The 23,150-nt window shown below is 38.7% G+C and overlaps 1 protein-coding gene and 1 pseudogene across 2 annotated transcripts in view; both read left to right on the forward strand.

Moving 5' to 3' along the window:
* Window positions 1-23,150, forward strand: part of SLMAP (sarcolemma associated protein) — a 109,658-nt gene that overhangs the window by 26,564 nt on the left and 59,944 nt on the right. The window contains 8 exon segments of the mRNA XM_017894173.1: window positions 2,762-2,857; window positions 3,117-3,188; window positions 5,743-5,883; window positions 6,995-7,132; window positions 9,552-9,720; window positions 9,798-9,845; window positions 10,335-10,388; window positions 16,482-16,544. Coding sequence (XP_017749662.1) covers window positions 2,762-2,857; window positions 3,117-3,188; window positions 5,743-5,883; window positions 6,995-7,132; window positions 9,552-9,720; window positions 9,798-9,845; window positions 10,335-10,388; window positions 16,482-16,544 — 781 coding nt within the window.
* On the forward strand, window positions 1,091-2,508 carry LOC108543605 (keratin, type I cytoskeletal 19 pseudogene; annotated as a pseudogene). Its single transcript, XR_001889618.1, has one exon. The product of XR_001889618.1 is annotated as a keratin, type I cytoskeletal 19 pseudogene (transcript).

Consider the following 23,150-nt stretch of genomic DNA (forward strand, 5'->3'; position numbering starts at 1 on the left):
AAAAAAAAAAAAAAAAAAAAAAAAAAAATTTGTTTCTATTCTTAATTTATAAGCTTTTTATTAAAAATGTTTTAAACTTTTTTGTTATAAATGAAGACATAAACACACACATTAACCTAGGCCTACACAATATCAAGATCATCAGTATCACTCTTCCACCTCCACATCCTATCCCACTGAAAGGTCTTCAGGGGCAGTAACATGCATAGAGCTGTCATCTGTGATAACAGTGCCTTCTTCAGGATACCTCCTAAAGGACCTCTCTGAAGGTATTTTACAGTTAACCTTTTTTTCTTTTTAGTAAGCAGAAGGAATATATAATTAACAATAAAAAGTATAGTACATGCATAAACCAATAATAGTCATATAATACTATTATGTATTATGCACTATATATAATTATATGTGCCATACTTTTATATAACTGGCAGCACAGTAGGTTTGTTTACACCAACATCTCAAACACACAAGTAATGCCCCCTTGTGTTACAGTGTTAGGATGGCTATGATGTCACTAAGCGATAGAAATTTTTCAGCTTCATTATAATTTTTTGGGACTACTGTGTATATGCAGTCTATAGTTGACTGAAATGTTGTTTTGTGGTGCATGACTGTATATATGTGTATGTATGTATAGGTATATGTCTACATACACACTGTGTGTGTGTGTGTGTGTGTGTGTGTGTTTGTATAAAATGCAAACCTGAAACATTTGTTAGCTTTTTCTATTGTATGTTTTTAAAAACTTGCTCTTCCAAATTATGCATAAAAAGAAAACAAAAACAGGTGACTTGTTTTCTATTGGGGAGAAGTTGCAGTTAGAGAACCTCTAATGGTGATACTTTCAGCCCAACAAATGAGACTAAAATGATGTGGCCCATATACGTAAAGTAGTCATTTCCTATCTGCAGGGAATATGTTCCATGACCCCCAGTAGATGCCTGAAATCACAGATAGTGCCAAACCCTATATCTACTATGTTTTTTCCTGTATATACACATACCTATGATAAAGTTTAACTTATAAATTAAGTATAGTAAGAAATTAACAATAATAATAAAATAGAACAATTACAACAGTATACCGTTATGTGAATAAAAGTTATGTGGCTGTCAGGCTCCTTCCGCGAATCGCAGCCTCTGGGACCAGGGTCGCTCCGTCCGTGCTCCGCCTCGCCATGACTTCCTACAGTTATCGCCAGTCGTCGGCTACGTCGTCCTTCGGAGGCCTGGGCGGCGGCTCCGTGCGTTTTGGGCCGGGGGTCGCCTTTCGCGCGCCCAGCATGCACGGGGGCTCCGGCGGCCGCGGTGTGTCCGTGTCCTCTGCCCGCTTCGTGTCTTCGTCCTCCTCCGGGGGCTACGGCGGCGTCCTGGCCGCATCCGACGGGCTGCTGGCAGGCAACGAGAAGCTCACCATGCAGAACCTCAACGACCGCCTGGCCTCCTACCTGGACAAGGTGCGCGCCCTGGAGGCGGCCAACGGCGAGCTGGAGGTGAAAATCCGCGACTGGTACCAGAAGCAGGGGCCCGGGCCCTCCCGCGACTACAGCCACTGCTACACCACCATCCAGGACCTGCGGGACAAGATTCTTGGTGCCACCATTGAGAACTCCAGGATTGTCCTGCAGATCGACAATGCCCGTCTGGCTGCAGATGACTTCCGAACCAAGTTTGAGACAGAGCAGGCTCTGCGTATGAGCGTGGAGGCCGACATCAACGGCCTGCGCAGGGTGCTGGATGAGCTGACCCTGGCCAGGACTGACCTGGAGATGCAGATCGAGGGCCTGAAGGAAGAGCTGGCCTACCTGAAGAAGAACCATGAGGAGGAAATCAGTGTGCTGAGGGGCCAAGTGGGAGGCCGGGTCAGTGTGGAGGTGGATTCGGCTCCGGGCACTGATCTCGCCAAGATCCTGAGTGACATGCGAAGCCAATACGAGGTCATGGCCGAGCAGAACCGGAAGGATGCTGAAGCCTGGTTCACCAGCCGGACTGAAGAATTGAACCGGGAGGTGGCTGGCCACACGGAGCAGCTCCAGATAAGCAGGTCCGAGGTCACTGACCTGCCGGCGCACCCTCCAGGGTCTTGAGCTTGAGCTGCAGTCCCAGCTGAGCATGAAAGCTGCTTTGGAAGACACACTGGCAGAAACCGAGGCGTGCTTTGGAGCCCAGCTGGCACATATCCAGGCACTGATCAGTGGTGTTGAAGCCCAGCTGGGTGATGTGCGAGCTGATAGTGAGCGGCAGAATCAGGAGTACCAGCGGCTCATGGACATCAAGTCACGGCTGGAGCAGGAGATTGCCACCTACCGCAGCCTGCTCGAGGGCCAGGAAGATCACCACAACAACCTGTCCGCCTCCAAGGTCCTCTGAGGCAGCAGGCTCTGGGGGCTTCTGCTGTCCTTCGGGGGGTGTCTCCTGGGTAAGGGGATGGGAAGGAAGGGACCCTTACCCCTGGCTCTTCCCCTGACCTTCCAATAAAATTTTATGGTCCAAGGAAAAAAAAAAAAAATATGTGGATGTCAACATTCTGTCTGTCTCTCTCAATGTATCTTGTACTGCACTATAACTGAAACTGGAAAGGGAAACCAGAGATGAGCGGGGACTGCTGTATATTTTACTAAGTAGTATCAAGTGTCACATACTTTAAAATATATCAAGGGGGATGTAATATGAAAATATTTTAGAATGTGCTGAAAATTGATCACTCCTCAAAAGAATCATGATGAGCTTATTAGAATCTCTTTTGTGATTTGTAATACTAGGAGGCCTTACATCGGGAACAAATGTTGGAACAGAAGTTAGCCACGCTTCAGCGGCTACTAGCCATCACCCAAGAGGCTTCAGATACCAGTTGGCAGGTATTCCAGTTGTTTTATATTTAAGAAACATTTAAAAATAGTTTAATATTCTATACATGTTAAATAAACTAAAATGTAGCAAACAAAGACAAAGTTATTTCCTAACTAATGAGCAAGTTGTTGAAAATTTAGCATCTTACAGTGGATGCTGGTCAGTTTTATGCTTTTATATCTTTTGTTGTCAGTAGCAACCTTTTTTTATATACATGTGACTTTATAATTACTCGGGTTTTACTTATGTTTAATTTTTCTTCAATAGGCTTTAATAGATGAAGATAGACTCTTATCACGGTTAGAAGTTATGGGAAACCAATTACAGGCATGCTCCAAAGTAGGTATTCATCTCAAATGTGTAAAATGAAATGCATAGTTTTTTATGTAACATCATTTCTTTGACTATCATTTTGAGCATATGCTAAAAACTTTATACATTTCCACAATTCTTTTAAATCTTTTGTCATGAGAAATTTCAGACATCCATGTAAATAAAAATAATTATGTAATGAATACCCACGTAGAAGTCTGTCTTTTTTCTGTTAACAATTAATATTTCTTGAAAAAACTGGGTCATTTGTTCTCTAGAATTTCACTCAGTCTGCATTGTTATGTAAACATTTTTTAGCTCCCCTTCCCACTCCATAAATTAGTAGTTCCATCTAGAGATTTGATCTGATTTAGGTTCAATTTTTCTTTTTGTCAACAACCCTTTATGGATGGTATTGTGTTCTTCCACCAAGGAACAACATAATGTCTAGTTGTCTTTCTTTTTGAGATTTTATTGATCACTAATGATCCCAGCCTAGTCCATTATTTCATTAAGGTTACAAAAATAAGGCCGAGCTCAGTGGCTCACTCCTGTAATCCCCGCACTTTGGGAGGCTGAGGCAGGCGGATCACCTGAGCTCGAGAGTTCAAGACCAGCCTGACCAACATGGAGAAATCCCGTCACTACTAAAACAAAATCAGCTGGGCATGGTGGCACATGCCTGTAATCCCAGCTACTCGGGAGGCTGAGGCAGGAGAATCCCTTGAACCTGGGAGGCAGAGGTTGCAATGAGCCGAGACTGTGCCATTGCACTGTAGCCTGAGCAACAAGAGTGAAACTCTGTCTCAACAACAACAGCCACCACAAAAAAAGTTACAAAAATAGTGATGTAATTCTGTTATTCCTTCACTCATTTAGCTGGGTTACTTCTGTAAAGAGAAGTTTCCTTCCAGACACAGTGGCTCATGCCTGTAATCCCAGCACTTTGGGAGGCTGACGCAGGCAGATCACTTGAGGTCAGGCGTACAAAACCAGCATGGCCAACATGGCGAAACCCCATCTCTACTAAAAATACAAAAATTAGCTGGACATGGTGGTATGTACCTGTAATCCCAGCTACTCGAGAGGCTGAGACAGGAGAATTGCTTAAACCTTGAGGGGTAGAGGTTGCAGTGAGCCAAGATCGCCTCTGAACTCCAGCCTGGGCAACAGAGCGAGACTGTCTCAAAAAAAAAAAAAAAAAAAAAGGCGGGGCAGTTTGAGACCAGTATGGGCAACATGGCAAAACCCAGTCTCTACCAAAAATTAAAGATTTGCTTAGCATGGTGGTACATACCTGTAGTCCTAGCTACTTGGGAGGCTTAGGTGGAAGGATCACTTGAGCCCAGAAGTTTGTGATTACAGTGAGTTATGTTCGCAGAACTGCACTCCAGCCTTGGTGACAAAGAGAGACCCTTTCTCTAAAAAAAGAAAAAAACAGTGGCCATTGTTTTTTGTAACTCTGGCATCGAAAACCAAATACCAAATGTTCTCATTTATAAGTAGAAGGTAAGCTATAGTTATGCAAAGGCATTCAGAGTGGTATGATGGACATTGGAGACTCAGAAGTTGGGAAAGTGAGAGGGGAGTGAGGGATGAAAAAATCCCTATTGAATACAATATACACTACTCAGGTGATGAGTGCATTAAAATCCCAGACAACAACACTACATAATTTATCCATGTAACCAAAAACCGCATGTATCCCTAAAGCTATTGGAATAAAAAAATTTAAATAACCCTGAGGTATGTTTTCTGTGGGGAAAGCAAGATAAGTGATTTTCTCCCCTTATTTATTAGATTTCAGAATAATGAATTGGTTCTTTTTCATCTACCAAAGACTGGCCATGAAGTGTTTTCTCCCTTCACTTAGATTTAAACACATTTGATGTATTTAAATCTGGTGCAGTTGTTTTTCTTATTTTAGAGACAGGGTCTTGCTATGTTGCCCAGGCTAATCTTGAACTCCTGAGCTCATGCAATCCTCCCATCTCGGCCTCCCAAAGTGCTGGGATTACAGGCGTGAGCCACTGCGGCCAGCCTATTTTTCTTATTGATGCTTGAATTATCCCATCTTTGGTCTGTGTAAATGTCTTTCAGATTGATAGCTTCATGCTGTCATTTCAGACAAGATGTTTCAAGCTCATTTTATACATTTCCTGCCCCAGACATGAAGTCTGCTTTTCCCCCATGGTACGCTTATTCTTTTTGTTTTAACCATTGTTTTAAAATGCTTGGTGCCTTTGAAGGTAATTGATTATTTTTGCCTACAAATGTAAATATGGGGACTTGCAGAAAATATGACAAATATAAGAGTAATTAATTTTGTATATTTTAGAGAAATTCTTAATTGCCTATAACTTTTTTTTCTATAAGAAGTGGAAATTAATATGTTTATGAAGGCATAATTTACTTATGCAACTTTTAAATACATCTTTAGTTAATACAGGGCCAGCATCATTTGTGTTTGGAGGTACCTTAACATACAATTTAAAGTATATCATAATGTGTTAATTTTTCTCAAACAATAAATGCTTTAAAAAAATAACTTGTCTATAATTATAAATATATTTTATTCTAGAATCAAACAGAAGATAGTTTACGAAAGGAACTTATAGCATTACAAGAGGATAAACATAACTATGAGACAACAGCCAAAGAGTCCCTGAGGCGGGTTCTTCAGGAGAAAATTGAAGTGGTTAGAAAACTTTCAGAAGTTGAGGTATTTCAACTTAAAAAAAATACTAAATAATATTATGAGTGTTTAAAAAAACTCAAGCATTCCAGGATGCTTTAAACATGAGTATTATTATATAGTTAGGAAATATTTTCTGTCTGTCAGGTGGGATGGAACAGTTACGCTGCTTTCATTGACAGGAATTCTCCACATAACCATGTTAGTTTTGGTACTTATGCTCCCTAGTCAATGGCTGAGGAAATAAAAACGTAACCAGGAAATCTTACTGTTTGCATTCTGCTTAGGATTCACCCTTCATACAGCAGACCATGATATGTGCTGGGGAACTGATTTCCTGTCACTTGGTTTTGCTTTGCTTCTATTTGAGGGTGGTCAGTGTAAGGCCAAGAGACTACACTTCTTGTTCTTTTTTAATTCACTCTCTAGAGAGAAAAGCTAACTGTGTCGCATATTTAGGAAGTTCGAAGGTGAAATCATCTCCAAGGTCCTTTCTAGGTCTTTGAGGAACAATGAAAATGCAGTTTTATTTGGGGCAAAACTCTTAATTCATAATATAGATCATTTCTTTGAACCAATGCAAAATTACCACATACATAATGTATTACTAGAATTAGTTAAAATGCTCATCAGAAATTAAATGGTAAACATACCTTTCCTTACTACAGGTATAGTTTGTATTGCTACCTTATCCCATAGTGCCTGATTCACTGTTGTGTGATTAATTTGATATATAAAGAAAGAAAATTACTGTCTTTTAATTTTTTATTAAATTAATTGCTGGATATTATTAAACTTGCTTTCAAGGATTGATAGGCTTAAAATATTTTCACAGCTAAAAGTCACACCCATTGGCCTTTCAAAAATGTAATTATATAATGGCAGCATCCTTTTCCTGCCCCTACTCTCCCTCTAGTTTTCTTTTTTGTTGTTGTTGTTAATTCTTAGTTATGTTTTCTGTTTTAGTATATACCTGAAGTAAATTGAAATTCTTTAACTCAGCTTTATAAAGTCCAGGGCAGATGTTGATTTAGAATAGTCCATAGAATTATACTTTTTATAGATTTAATTTAGAAGGAATTCTAAATAACAAATATACACTTATTCTAATTAAATTGCCTGTAAACTTGAATCGCAGCGAAGTCTGAGTAATACTGAAGATGAATGTACCCATCTGAAAGAAATGAATGAAAGGACTCAGGAAGAATTAAGAGAATTAGCCAATAAATATAATGGAGCAGTTAATGAGATTAAAGATTTATCTGATAAATTAAAGGTATGTATTTACTCTGCCTGAAAGTATGTTAAGCTAATAATCTCTAACATACTGGATAGCTTAAGGTTTTAGGTATTGCTTTAGCTAGGCATGGTGGTGGTCGCCTGTAATCCCAGCTTCTCGGGAGGCTGAAGTAGAATTGCTTGAACACAGGAGACGGAGGTTGCAGCGAGCCAAGATCATGTCACTGCACTCCAGCCTGGGCCACGGAGCGATACTGCATCTCAAAGGAAAAATAAACAAACAAAAAACAGTTTGGGCTGGGTGCAGTGGCTCATGCCTGTAATCCCATAACTTTGGGAGGCCGAGGCGGGCAGATCACGAGGTCAAGAGATCGAGACCATCCTGGCCAACATAGTGAAACCCTGTCTCTACTAAAAATGCAAAAATTAGCTGGGCGCGCACCTGTAGTCCCAGCTCCTTGGGAGTCTAAGGCAGGAGAATCACTTGAACCCGGGAAGCAGAGGTTGCAGTGAGCCGAGATTGCGCCACTGCACTCCAGCCTGGCAACAGAGCAAGACTTCGTCTCACACACACACACACACACAAAAGTTTGAAAACCGTTGGTATAGATAGATATTTTGAATTGATTTGCATAGTCTCCTTGAATGTGTTAAATTATGCTGAAAGTATGAAAGCAGGATGTAGGTGGTACTACATATTAAATAAGAGTTCTATAAAAGATTTTAGGTATTGCTGAATAGTTATTGATGCAAAAATTTGATAACAGTTGAAATTTATAGTGAAAAGAAGGTGTCTGTATTCCATTTAGCCCAACCTCCATTACTATAGATAATTGAAAGCCTGTAAATGCTGACATAGTTCCTCTGGATGAATATGTAGTCAGTGCTTCACAATAGACATTTTTGAAATATATAACAGGAAGTAGATGAGAATCGGCAAAACCTATGATATTCAGATGTTTTAAAACCTAAAACTGCTTATCATTAGGCCATCTAAAAGGCAGAGCCCAGCTATTTAGTGCTGTGCTGGAACAAGCCCAGAGAGAATCTGGGAATGATCTCTTCCCTTTTAGCTTTCAAGGATGCTGTTAACTCTGCTTTAGATGCCATTCCCTTTATCTATGAGACATTTAGAATAAGGACAGATCAGATCATAGGGTAATGATAGAGGAATGTGTAGTTGGTCCTTTAGAATCTTATAACTGAGGAAAAAAAAATCTTATAACTGTTTGTGAAGATCCATCTTGATTTAATTCAGACCATGGATTGAGTGCCTAGAAGATATGTGTTTGTTAGAGAAGACCAGAGCATACCTCCTTCGGTTAACCTATGACAGTTTTCAAGGTTGGTCTTGTTAAAAGGAGATTGTTGTAGTCCATTTGTGTTGCCATAAAGGAATAGCTGAGACTGGGTAATTTATAAAGATAAAAGGTTTATTTGGGTCACAGTTCTGCAGGTTGAAGCTTCAGGCTGCTTCCACTCATGGCAGAAGGCAAAGTGGAGCTGGCACATGTGCCATGGTGAGAGAGGAAGCAAGAGAGTCTGGGAGAGGTGCCAGACTCTTTTTTAACAACCAGCTCTCATGGGACTAATGGAGTGAGAATTCACTCATTACCATGAGGACAGCACCAAGCCATTCATGAGGGATCTGCTCCCATAACCCAGACACCTCTCATTAGACCCCATCTCCAACATTGAGGATCAAATTTCAACATTGAGGCTTGGGGGAGGAACATCCAAACTATAGGCAGAGGTCTTTTTGAATAATGATTGTACTGTCATCTCTTTACTAAACAATTTTGTTTAAAATTTCAGAATGTTAACATTATAAACTTAAAAACTGAAATAATAGTAATTTTGGGGAAAAATCTTACTTCCCTCTTTAAAAATATTTTTTTTTTCCACATTGACCCTTTACCTCTGTGTGTACTGACCCTACTTGCTTCCTCCAAGTTTCTCTCTCCTGGGTGTTATGGAGGAGTAACCCAATGCAAATAATTTTTTGACGTCAAGCCTTTGTCTTTATCATCTTTACTGGTTTAGAAATGTCAGGTTAGCCGGGCACAGTGGCTTATGCCTATAATCCTAGCACTTTGGGAGGCCAAGGTGGGCAGATCACCTGAGGTCAGGAGTTCGAGACCAGCCTGACCAACATGGAGAGACCCGGTTTCTACTACAAATACAAAATTAGCTGGGTGTGATGGTGCATGCCTGTAATCCCAGCTACTTGGGAGGCTGAAGAATGAGAATCACTTGAACCCAGGAGGCGGAAGTTGCCTGGGCAACAAGAGTGAAACTCCGTCTCAAAAAAAAGAAAGAAATGTCAGGTTTACAGATAATGTTCTGTAATATTGAACACTTTTCTTAGAAGTTTAAGTGAATAAAGGCATTCCTGGCTTAGGGCTCTTAAAACAAAGTTAGTTTTGTTGAATAACTGAATTTTCTTATTTCTCTAGGTAGCAGAGGGAAAACAAGAGGAAATCCAACAGAAAGGACAGGCTGAGAAAAAAGAATTACAACATAAAATAGATGAAATGGAAGAAAAAGAACAGGAGCTCCAGGCAAAAATAGAAGCTTTGCAAGCTGATAATGATTTCACCAATGAAAGGCTAACAGCTTTACAAGGTAAGTTAGCTAATCCAGAAATCGATTTTTTTTTTCTTTTTATCTGTGAATTTTTTTTTTTGGACTTATATTTACAGTACGGTTAGAACATCTTCAGGAGAAAGCTCTTAAAGAATGCAGCAGCTTAGCTTAGGTAGGTGTCATCCAAATTTCTTACTTAAACCTGAAATTTTATCTTAAACTTTTGACTTTGTTTACTGTCCACATTGAGTATTTTAAGGGATAGTTTTAAAATGTATTAGTTATAAAGATATCTATACTTTTAGGAAATTTTCTTTAAAAATATGCTTGATTGCCACCAGTGGGCACCATTGTTTTCCTTGAGATGAGTGAAATTTCTGCATCTGAGATCTTCTACCCAGGGATATTTAAATAAGAAAAGTACATGAACAGCAGGATCCCTTTTCTTTTAAGGTTCATTGGAAGGCCACTAAGCAGTTGTAGTCTTTTCTCAGAATTAATAGAAAGTGGCAAATTGAACCGTTCTAGTAAAAATAAATTTAACGTGTTCTATACAATCTTAATCTTAGGAATACAGAATGCCATGGTTACACTTGAGACCACATTTAAAGTAATACTTTCTTTGATCAGGCAATGATATACTGTCTTAATCCTAGGGATACAAGTTGATGACTTCTTACCTAAAATAAATGGGAGCACAGAAAAAGGTAGTGTAAAAAACTTAAATATATATATATATATTATGATATCATTTTAGTCTTTAAGCAGGATAAAGAGTTCAGGGTTTTAAGTGTTTGGAATGAAAAGCATGCTCTCATGGATCGTTGAACCCCATCATTTAAAAATCAAGCTTTCCTTTATTTCGTAAGCGTTGATGCTGTGATCAATTCTTAGATATCCCTTGTTATATGGAAATTTCAATTACTCCAATAAGAAAATGATAAAGTTCAACTTTAGCAATATATAATATAGCTCTTTTTCACCACTCTGTTTTTCAAAGAGCTGTACTACCATTTTGTTTCATCAAGTTCTGCTTCCAGGGATACTTGACCCCCATTTAAAACATTTGAGTTTATTTAACAGCTTATTGAGCCCTTGGACATGTCATAGAAAATACTTTGTTTATCCCATCTGTTTCATTGATCAGAGAGAACAGGGTCAGTTTGTTCTGCCATCAGAAAAATCTTTTATTAGTTATTGGTTCTGTGACCCTTCTTTCTGAACAGCATGGGTTCCCTCTTGCCAAAAACATATAACCACTATTGGTTTTCCCGTCACTACATGGGGTACTTTTTACCCAGTGGCCTCTATTATCCTTCAGTCTTGAAGATCCCTAGTCATCCTCCTTCTCTCCCCTTCCATCTAACATTAATTGAGCACCAACTGTGTGCCAGACCCTGCGCTAGGTGCTTGGAGTACAGTAGAAATAAAACTCTTTCCTGTGTTTACCAATCTATGTGCCTTTCATCTCAGTTTTCTACAGAAGTTAGTGGAAGATATCAGAGTTGATACACAGAACTTATTAAATATTTTTTCCTTAGCCAGGCATTGTGGTGTGCACCTGTAGTCCCAACTACCCAGGAGGCTGAGGTGAGAGGGTCAGCTGAGCCCAGGAAGTTGAGGCTGCCATGAGCCATAATTGTGCCACTGTACTCCAGCCTGGGTGACAGAGTGAGACCCTGTCTTTTTTTTTAAAAAAGAAAGAAAAGAAAAGAAAAAATATTTTTTCCATGTATCAGGGGATATCATAATAGTTCTTGGGCAGCAATCAAACTGGTAGAGTTAGGAGGTGGGTTTTTTGGTTCTGCTTTGGTTTGGTTTTGTTTGGTCAGTTTTTAATCAAGAACTGGCAGTATAGGCTCAGGTAACTGTATATGTTAGCTGCAAGGTCGAAACTTTATATTGCATATGTAATGAATTTTGAAACTCTCAAGAAAAATGTTCATTAATCACTGCAGTTTGACTATTCTATGTATGTTTTGTAAAATGCATGGACTTTTTAAAATTCCAATTTGATTGAATTTAAATTTGAGAATTTTTAAAGGTGTGGTTTATATTCATTGGGATTAAGCAGATTGCTTGAGCTCAGGAGTTTCAGACCAGCCTGGGCATCATGGTGAAATTTTGTCTCTACAAAAAATACAAAAATTAGCTATGCATGGTGGCCACACGCCTGTAATCCCAGCTACTCAGGAGGCTGAGGTGGGAGGATCACTTGCGCCCAGTAGGTCGAGGCTGCAGTGAGCTGAGATCACGCCACTGCAGGCAATGGGAGTGAGACCCTGTCTCAAAAAAACAAAATCATGTCTGGCACAGTGGCTTACACCTGTACTCCCAGCACTTTAGGAGGCCAAGGTGGGTGGATCACTTGAGGTCAGGAGTTCAAGACCACCAAGGTCTGGACAACTTGGTGAAACCCTGTCTCTACAAAAAATACAAAAATTAGCTGGGCATGGTGGCATGCTACTGTAATCCCAGCTACTCAGGAGGTTGAGGCAGGAGAATCGCCTGAACCTGGGAGGCAGAAGTTGCAATGAGCCCAGATTGTGCTACTGCACTCCAACCTGGGCAACAGAGTGAGACTCCTGTCTCAAAAAGAAAAAAAAGAAAAATAAAAAAGCAGTCAATCAATCATCACCCTCTTATATATATTAATAATGTTAGTATTAACCCAAGCTGGGAAACTGCTATTCATTCCTTCAATTAAGAGAATCATTTATATACATGGAGCCATCTTTATACTATTTAGAGTTGTCAGATTACTGCTTCATTTTTTTCCAGTTGCAATTGATTCAGATGAAAATAATAGTAGACTGCTTTCATATTGTATTAATATAATTGTTAAAGACTCCTTGATTTTAAGAATAAATATTTTAGATACTTAAAGGTAACTCCTTGATATAATTATTTTTTCCTTATTTGTGTGCTTGCTTTTTTGGTGGTGATATACTGAGTGGTATGATAGTGACTAATAGAATATTTTAAAAGAAACCAAATGATAAATTTCTGGATATACACCAAAACTTAGGTAAGAGTGGACTTTGGAATAAGATGGCACTTAATTCCATTCTGAATCACTTGTAATATAATAACGAACCAATTATCAAGTATCCCAGTATTACCAATGTCCATACCCATATTATATAATTTTAACTAAATTACTCTTTAAATAATAGAGAGCCAAGTATAGTTGTAAGAGAATATTTTTAAATATCTGAAAATGTTAAAATTAATAATACTTTCAGTGAATCCCATTTTAAAAATTAAATATAATGTAGCTACTAAAAGCACAGGTTTTGTACTGTAAATTTTTTGTGTGTCTTATCTAATAAGCATAATCTGAATATATCTTAGAGAGTAAAGGACAGTGTTGTCCGAAATAAACATAAGGCTGGGTGTGGTGGATCACACCTATAATCCCAGCACTTTGGGAGGCCAAGGTGGAAGGATTGCTTGTGTCCAGGAGTTCAAGGCCAGCTTGAGCAACATAGTGAGACCTCATCTCTATAAAAAAATTAAAAATTAGCTGGGCATAGTGGTGTGCACCTGAGACCCAGCTCCTCAGGAGGCTGAATGGGAGAATCACTTAATCCTGGGAGGTCAACAGAGTGAGTCGTGGCTGCAGTGAGTCGTGATCACACCACTGTACTCAGCCTGGGTGACAGAGTGAGACCTGTCAAAAAAATAAAAAATAAACATAATGAGAGCCACATACATAATTTTAAATGTTCTGCTGGGCAAAGTAGCTTGCTCCTGTAATCCCACTGAGGGAGGATTGTTTGAGCCCAAAAGCTTGAAAGCTGCCTGGGCAATATAGTGAGACCCCATCTATAAAAAGATTACTTGCTTTTTTTTTTTTTTTAAATTAGTGAGGTGTGGTATCATGTGCCTGTAATCCCAGCACTTTGGGAGGCCAAGCAGGGAAGACTACTTGAGGCCATTAGTTTGAGACCAGCCTGGGCAACATAGTGAGACCTCTGTCTCTACACAAAATTTAAAAATTAGCCAAGTGTGGTCATACACACCTGTAGTCCTAGATAGTTGGGAGGCTGAGGAGGGAGGATCCCTTGAGCCCAGGAATTCAAGGTTGCAATGAACTATGATTGTGTCACTGTACTCCAGCCTGGACAATACAGTAAGACCCTGTCTTTTAATTTAAAAAAATTCTGGCGGCCACATTGTATTAGTCAGGGTTCTCTAGAGGGACAGAACTAATGGAATATATATATTATATATATAAAGGGGAGTTTATTAAGTATTAACTGACATGATCACAAGGTCCCACATAGGCCATCTTCAAGCTGAGCAGCAAGGAGAGCCAGTCCAAGTTCCAAAACTGAAGAACTTAGAGTCTGATGTTCGAGGACAGGAAGCATCCAGCCAGAAGAAAGATGTAGGCTGGGAGGCTAGGCCAGTCTCTCTTTTCACATTTTTCTGCCTGCTTATATTCTAGCCCCACTGGCAGCTGATTAGATTGTGCTCACCCAGATTAAGGGTAGGTCTGCCTTTCCCAGCCCACTGACTCAAATGTTAATCTCCTTTGGCAACACCCTCACAGATACACCCAGGATTAATACTTTGTATCCTTCAATCCATTCAAGTTGACACTCAGTATTAACCATCACACACGTTAAAAATATAAAAAGCTGGGTGCAGTGGTACATGCCTGTTGTCCCAGTTACTTGGGAAGCTAAGGTGGGAGGACCCCTTAAGGCCATGAGTTTGAGGTTATAGTGCACTACAGTCATACCTGTGAATAACTACTGCACTTGATCACAGACAACATAGCAAGATCCCATCTTTATAATATATATATATAAACAAAACAAATTCTAATGATATATTTTGCCTATAGCATCTAAAATATTATTTCAATGTTAATAAATATTAAAATGATTAATAAATTATTAACGAAATATTTCATGTTACAATTTTCTTACTAATTCATTGAAATCATTGTACATTTGTTTTATGCTTAGGACATCTCAATTAGAGCTAGCCACTTATGAAGGGTTCAGTAACTACAGTAGCTAATGGCTATTGTATTGGATAGCATAGGTATATCAATAAAAATCCATAGGAAACTCATATATGTAAATAAAATGTATTTTAAGTAGAGTGGTTTTGTATCTTTTTATATTAATCTTGGATTTTATCTAAACCAGTTTAGTAAATACTTTAATGTAGAGTTCAGATAGAAGTGTGATTGTTAGCTTTGTAAGTAATAGTGGTATGTCCCTCTTTAACAAATGTCATCTTAAGTCCTTTGATATTAGTCTGAAATATGTTTCAAATATGTTTTGTAAAGTCCTTTAGCTAAGTTAAAATTTCGTTCCCAATGAGTTTATATATATAACATGATGATATAGTTTGAGTTTTGAAAGTGTTACCATATCTAAAATAGGATTTATGAAAAACAACTTTTTATCTTGGCAATTACTGTTATACTGAGGGCTCCTCTTTTGCTTTTTCTGGCTCCAGTTGTCAAATTCTTATTTATTAGATTTTTTTTTTAATTTCAAATTTATGTTGCAGTTAGTATTTTTTTCTTTTTGAGGCTATATTGTATCTCTATATAGTATTCTAGATATGTAATGCATTGGTCTCTCCAAAGCACAAGTTTTATCAACCTTTTCCCTACATGTTTTTGTCTTACACTGATTGTGATGATAGATGGGAGGCTCTGCACACCTTGTAACTTACTAAAGCATAATGATAGATTTTAGTATAGAATTAGAGAAGATAGCTAGCAGGAAGGATGTAAAGAGAGATAAAGCATGATCGGAGTAGGTGGTGTCTGCCTGTCATGCAAAGTTGAGATGATCGAGGAGTAACGTGGCTTGAGGTGGAGAAGAGGGGAAGGAGGCTTTTATATATAGGGAGAGTGGTGCCAACTCATGTGTCCCCTTTGACAGATTCTAATGCTTTCACACTTTCCAAGTAGTCATTATGTCAGAATATGTTTTTAACACTTTAACTTCCAAAATCAATTTGGTAGTTTTGAAAGATATAAATACTCATTAAAGGACATTATCCAGATTCAGAAGTAACTCTTTAAATCACAATAAAGATTATTGTAAGGAGTGGAACTTTTATTTAACCGCTATGTTAGGTTTTATTGTCTCCATCCATTTTTTTAAATGAAAATAAATTCTGTTTGACTTGAGCAAAACCATTTACCAAGCTCTTTCTTTGAAATGAATAGGCACTGATTTTGATCATTTGGGCAGAGATAAACAATTTAATGTTTTAATACTGTATGAGGTACAGATTAAGTGACTCAAAGGGGAAGACTATGAAATGAATATGTAAAACCTAAAACATTACATCAGTTTCTTAAAAATTTTATGGTATTACTTTATGATATTCTTAAAGTATTTACCTTTTGCCTCTTAACTGAGATGAATAGCTTTGAAGAGGGAGTATTATAGAACAATCACTTGAAAATTAATTTAATAATGACAAATAAATTATTTAAGGGTACTTGTTGAGCTCTAGTGGACAAAAGATAGAAGAACCTTTAAAGTGGAAGAACCATTTTAAAACAATATATTTATGTGATTTTCTTGACCTCTTTGGATAAAAACTACACCTTTAAAAGCTAACCATTCAGTGTACAAATTAATAATAATTTTCAGTCATTTAACTCCAAAATATGTCTGCTTTAGTATCAAAATATATTGAACCTTTATTAGTCTTACTTAGTACCATGTTAATACATTTCTGTTTTCCTACCTTTGCTGTTGGTTTTCAAAGACAGCAACAAACTATATCCTTAAAGGTGTTTCTTTCTTTATTAGAGCACTTGCTTTCAAAGAGTGGCGGGGACTGCACTTTTATCCATCAATTCATAGAATGCCAGAGTGAGTACAGAGTATTTTTCACCTTGATTTTAATGAAGTCAGGGGCTAAAACTGAAAAGTGAGAGGTAAAATGAGGATCTCAATGTGTTTGTTATAGCAGAAGTGTTTAAAGGGCCATCAGCAAAACTTTTCATACTATTTCTCTCTATTTTGAGAAAAATCTTTCTGTTGCATTTGCCTTCACAGATGGAGCTGAGCATTTCATATTGGCCACCATAAAAAAGAGGGAAACTTTCAAGCTTATTAATTTTGAGGTTCTTAAATAAATTTCTTAGAGTAAATAAAGCCAGAAAAATAATTATTTAGTTTGGGCACTCCATTCTGAAGATGGCCCTCAGAGTAGCAGGAGCTTTTTAGAGAGGTGGTAGCGGTAGATTGTCCTACAATCTGACCTCAACTACCTACCTGTGGGAAGTTGTAAAAGGCTATCTTTAAGAATATTTTAAAGAGGCCAGGCATGGTGGCGTGCGCCTATAATCGCAGTTGCGTGGGAGGCTGAGGTGGTGGAATCGCTTGAACCTGGTAGGCTGAGGTTGCAGTGAGCCGAGATTGCACCGTTGTGCTCCAGGCTGGGCAACAGAGCAAGACTCTGTCTCAAAAAATATATATATTTTAAAGATAGATTGGCTTGACTGGGCACGGTGGCTCACACCTGTAGTCCTAGCACTTTGGGGAGGCCGAGGTGGGTGGATCACCTGAGGTCAGGAGTTTGAGACCAGCCTGACCAACATGGTGAAGCACTGTCTCTACTAAAAATACAAAAATTAGCTGGGTGTGGTGGCAGGTGCCTATAATGCCAGCTTCTTGGGAGGCTGAGGCAGGAGAATTGCTTGAACCCAGGAGGTAGAGGTGGCAGTGAGCTGAAGACAAACAGACAAAATGATAAATTGGCTTTTGAAGTGATTTAGACCTCTGCTGAATTCTGAACAAAGATATCATGAATTCCTTTTTACTTGAAAGTCACAAAAGCTGCTTAAATCTATAACAATTGCAAGGTTGTGATATTTTCTTGGTTTTGTTAAGTAAAGGTCATCATGTATGGTAAAGATTTGTTGATAATGTCTATGGTTTTTTCCATCAAGCAAATACTTTCTCAGGCATTCTTCTCATTCTGCTCTCCTTTCTTGGAAATGTGGTTTCCCAAGGTTTTATGCTCATAATTTCATTGTGTGGATATTCATGCATATGTGCCCCCCGCTACCCTGCCCCGCTACCTCAGGAGCACTTGGGGGTTCTAAGGGTCATACTTGATAATTAAAACAGACACAAAGCAACACATCAAATGTTACACTCCTTGGAGATCTTTCAAGGAAACTGAGAACTTCATTTAATAGTTTTCGCAGAGCTTCTGTTTTTGCAGTTTTGATACTATAATATTAAGTATAAGTTGAATATTACTTTGAGGCAATTTATTTAATAAATGTGACATATTTCTTTGTCCTTTTAAAACAATATTTGGCCTAGCATGGTGGCTCACGCCTGTAATCCCAGCACTTTGGGAGGCCAAGGTAGGCGGATCACCTGAGGTCAGGAGTTTGAGATGAGCCTAGCTAACATGGTGAAACCCTATCTCTACTAATAATGCAAAAATTAGCCAGGGGTGGTGGCACATGCCTGTAATCCCAGCTACTCGGGAGGCTGAGGCACGAGAATTGCTTGAATCTGAGAGGCAGAGGTTGCAGTGAGCCAAGATTGCACCACTGCACTCCAGCCTGGGCGACAGAGTGAGAATCGGTCTCCAAAAAAATTAAAAAGTAAATAAATAAATAAATAAAACAATATTTATAAAGCAAAGATTAGTACATCTTTTTGTTACCTTCTAATTACTAAATCTCATTTTTATGGGAAATTGGCAACGGGACCTGGGGCAAAATAATTGGTGTCCACTGATGTCAACTAAAAGAATATATAATCTAAAATGCAAATCTTTAGGCCAGGTGCTGTGGCTCACGTCTGTAATTCAGCTCTTTCATGGGCTTAGGCAGTAGGATCCCTTGAGGCCAGGAGATCAAGACCAGCTTGGGCAGCATAGTGAGATCCTGTCCCTACAGAAAACTTTAAAAAATTATCCAGCAGAGGCTGGGAGCCTGTGGCTCATGCCTGTAATCCCAGCACTTTGGGAGGCTGAGGTGGGCTGATCACTTGAGATCAGGAGTTTGAGACCAACCTGGCCAACACGACGAAACCCCATCTCTACTAAAAATACGCAAAATTAGCCAGGTGTGGTGATGCATGCCTGTAATCCCAGCTACTCAGGAGGCTGAAGCAGGAGAATTGCTTGAACCTGGGAGATGGAGGTTGCAGTGAGCCAGGATCACACCACTGTACTCCAGCCTGGGCAGCAGAGCGAGACTCTGTCTCAACAACAGCAACAACAAAAAAATTATCCAGGAATGATGGCACATGCATGTAGCCCTAGCTACTCAAGAAGCTAAGGTGGGAGGACCCCTTGAGCCCAGGAGCTCAAGACTCCAGTGAGCTATGGTTGTGCCACTGCACTCTAACCAGGCAACAGAGCAAATCCCTGTCTCTAAAAAATAAAATAAAATACAAAATCTTTAGAAGAAGGATTTTTATTTTGAACTTTTAAGATTTATATTTTGAACCCTAAGAAATGAGAGCAGGTAGTTATCAAAAGAATGTTTACTAAGTTACAATTTGCAAAAATCTTTGTTTTATTTTGTTATTATTACTGGCTTACTTTAAACAAAACAACTTTTTGCCAGTAGTCCCAAGCTACTCAGGACGCTGAGGTGGGAAGATCACTTGAGCCTAAGGCAACATACTGAGACTCTGTCTCTTTGGGGGAAAAAAAAAAAAAACTGGGTGAAGTGGCTCATGACTGTAATCCCAACACTTTGGGAGGCCGAGGCGGGTGGATCACTTGAGGTCAGGAGTTCAAGACTAGCCTGACCAACATGATGAAACCCCATCTCTACTAAAAATACAAAATTAGCCAGGTGTGGTGGTGGGTGCTTGTAGTCTTGGCTACTTAGGAGGCTGAGGCAGGAGAACCACTTGAACCTGGGAGGTAGAGGTTGCAGTGAGCCGAGATTGTGCCATTGCATTCCAGCCTGGGCAACAAGAGCAAAACTCTGTCTCAAAAAAAAAAAAAAAAAAAAAAAGGAAAGGAAAAGAAAGAAAACTTTTGCTTTTAATGTCTATTTTATTATTGAACATTTCACTTAAAATAGTATAAAATACTTAGCTGTATTTGTAACACAGAATAAAATTTGCTTTAAATATACAAAAGGCGTTTGGAAATTTTTGTTGCATCATAGTTTTGGGGGAAAATGGACCAGATAAACATGCAGAGATAGCACAAAATTTATATAAATTACACCAAATCCCTTCAATGGGAATGTTAAAAAGTTATTAAAATGATGTTTATGAGGACTGTGTAATAGCATGAGAAAATACTAAATAGGTAGTACCTACATACAAGAAAAAAATCAAAATATAAAATCCCATTTTTGTGTACAAAGGGTGAACCAAAGAACAGTGAAAAAGCCAGGCACAGTGGCCCATGCCTGTAATCTCAATACTTCGGGAGGCCAAGGTGGGAGGATTGCTTGAGCCCAGGAATTTGCAGCCAGCCTGGGCAACATAGTGAGACCCCAGCTCTACAAAAAATTAGCTGGCCATGGTGATAACATGCCTGTGTCCCACCTACTCAGGAGTCTGAAGCAAGAGGATCGCTTAAACCCATGAGGTCGAGGCTGCAGTGAACTGTGATCACACCATTACACTCCAGCCTGGGCTACAGATCAAGACCTGTCTCAAAAAACAAAAACAACAACAAAACTAAAGAAAATAAGTATTCCCAGACATCTGAATCCTTTGGGTCCCTGAGTGCAAACAGAGAAAGTTTGGGCTATAAGTTCAGGTAGCTAAAGAGGCCTACTATTGAAATCTGTTTGGTTTCTGAGTTTCAGGTAACAAGTAGTAAGAATTTGGTTATTGGTGATTCCAGAGGTATTTCAGAACTTTCCAAATCTGTTCGTTCCCTTAAATTTGGGTAACCAGAGTTGGGAAAGTGAGGGTTGACTCTGGTTTGACTTGTCGTCAGAAGGGACATTTTATCATTTTACCACGTGCTGCCATTGTAAAAATTGTTGTGTTTAATAAGTATTCTTAATATCATAAGCAAGACAAATTCAGCAAATCTCTTAAGTAAATTTATGCTCAAGCACTTTTAAAACAATTTTGGATTACATATTAACAAGCGCACACAAGGCTTTTTGCCATTATTTTCATTGATAGGTATCTTGAAATGCTTTATAATTTTGAATATGAAGTAAATATTTGTGTGCAGTGCTGCTTCATATTTCTTGTTTCCAGTCTTTTAAAAAGCAAATGTTAAAGGCCGGGCACGGTGGCTCAAGCCTGTAATCCCAGCACTTTGGGAGGCCGAGACGGGCGGATCACGAGGTCAGGAGATCGAGACCATCCTGGCTAACACCGTGAAACCCCGTCTCTACTAAAATACAAAAAACTAGCCGGGCGAGGTGGCAGGCGCCTGTAGTCCCAGCTCCTGGGGAGGCTGAGGCAGGAGAATGGCGTAAACCCGGGAGGCGGAGCTTGCAGTGAGCTGAGATCCGGCCACTGCACTCCAGCCCGGGCGACAGAGCAAGACTCCGTCTCAAAAGAAAAAAAAAAAAAAGCAAATGTTAAATACCTAGCCTTCTTTATTTATTAGTGCTTCTATAGTATAATTCACCTTGTGTTTTAAAAATTGGAAAGCAAATCGTTTATTTCCATAAGGTTTTCATGTCTGTCTTTAATATGATGACAGATTTTTCAGTTTATGTGTATGAATCTATAAGAGAACAATTTGGTTGTTGGCTCTTTCCATTTACAAGTTGTGGAAAATAAATGAGTTGGAACACATTTAAATTTGTTTTCCTTTTATGGTAAAACAGACTTTTAAAGAAAACTTCTCTTTTCTGAGAAAACTTTAAATTCCAGACAAAGAAATTGGACTTTGAACAGAGATTTAAATAATGTTTTGCATAAGTCTCCAGAACTGTAAAGTAAATATTCTCTATTAAAAGATCTTTACCACATATAAGCTAGAATTAGGAAGTCACTCCAGTAAAACTTGCTAAAAAAAAAAGCCTTAGCTCCTCTTCAGGGGTTCAGATATGAACTTGGTTTAGGCAAAACTCCACATTTAGTGTTCTCTGCAAATTTTAGTTCCTTAAAGTTTACCATATAAACTTAATGGATACATTGAAACTTTTTGTGTTCTGCTAAAGATGCTTTCCAAATTAAGAAATATTGTATCTCTGAATCTGTTTCATACATATCCATGAACTCTGTCACTTGATTAACTTGTATGCTTAGTGGAAAGATGAAGGGTGAAAGGACATGGAGAACTGCCATCACTTGGTGGGCATAGAGTGAGAGACAGCCTTCCCTGGACTGCTGCCTGCCCCTTTGATTTCTTTTGCTACTGTCTGTTCTAATGAGGAGACAGGCACCACTGCCGGATGCCAGAGAAATTTTCCTGAGGTCTACTTTGTAGAGACAAACTGTCCCAATGGCATCTCTCTCTTAATGATAGAGTTAATCAGTGCCCTAAAGTAAACCTCATGCCTTTGTATTCTTTTTTTTTAACATCTGAGATCTGAGAATGTATTCTTAATCTGTTTATTATTATTGTGAGACTTAACTTTTTGATATTACTAGTTTAATTAATATTTCATGTCTTACTGGTTTTTTCCTGATTTTCAGAAAATCTCTCTCTCTCTGCCTCTCACCCCATAACTAGGAAAATTATAGTCACTATCTGTATATGCTTTTCTCATTCCCTCCTTTTTCTTAGGGCTTTGCTCTCAGAAATTGCCTTATTTGGAGTAATACATTGAATTGATGTTGCTTGTGTGACTGAATGTTTATTTTTCATCACTGTGAGGTCAACCTCTCTGAATAGTCTCAGTATTCTGATTACGTATTCTACTTGAAACAGATTTTTAGATTTTCATTTTGTAAACTTTTATTTCTCTAAGCCAAAGCAGTTTATGGCAAATAATAGAAAACATGTATTGTGTTTCCCTGCTCATAATAGGTTACATCCCTGTAACAGGAAAACTCTGAGTGTCAGCTAGGTGCTGCTAATTTTATTTTTTTATTCTCAGAGTAGTTTATTCAGTCTCAGATGTATTGGAGAGTTGTTTGTACTGATCATTTCCCTTGTCAACCCACTTTCGAACATATCTACCAGATTTTCTCCCATTGCAACTGCCCAGGTGACAATCTTAAGTACATACCAATGGTGTTTTGGTATGTGTACTGTTGCTTTTTAAAAAAGATCTATTTCCATATTCTTGAAATTGGCCCCTTTCACTTTATTTTCAGTCTATCCTTGAATTCTAAATCCTTTTTCCTCTCTCCTTTTCCTTCCTTTTTTTTTCTTTTTTTTTTTTTTTGAAACAGAGTCTTGCTCCATTGCCCAGGCTGGAGTGTAATGGCGTGATCTCAGCTCACTGCAACCTCCACCTCCTGGGTTCAGGCAGTTCTCCTGCCGCAGCCTCCCAAGTAGTTGGGATTACAGGTACCCGCTACCAAACCTGGCTAATTTTTTTTTTTTTTTTTTTTTTTTTT

This window comes from Rhinopithecus bieti, unplaced genomic scaffold (assembly GCF_001698545.2).
Source record: "Rhinopithecus bieti isolate Rb0 unplaced genomic scaffold, ASM169854v2 scaffold_21649, whole genome shotgun sequence".
Taxonomy (NCBI): domain Eukaryota; kingdom Metazoa; phylum Chordata; class Mammalia; order Primates; family Cercopithecidae; genus Rhinopithecus; species Rhinopithecus bieti.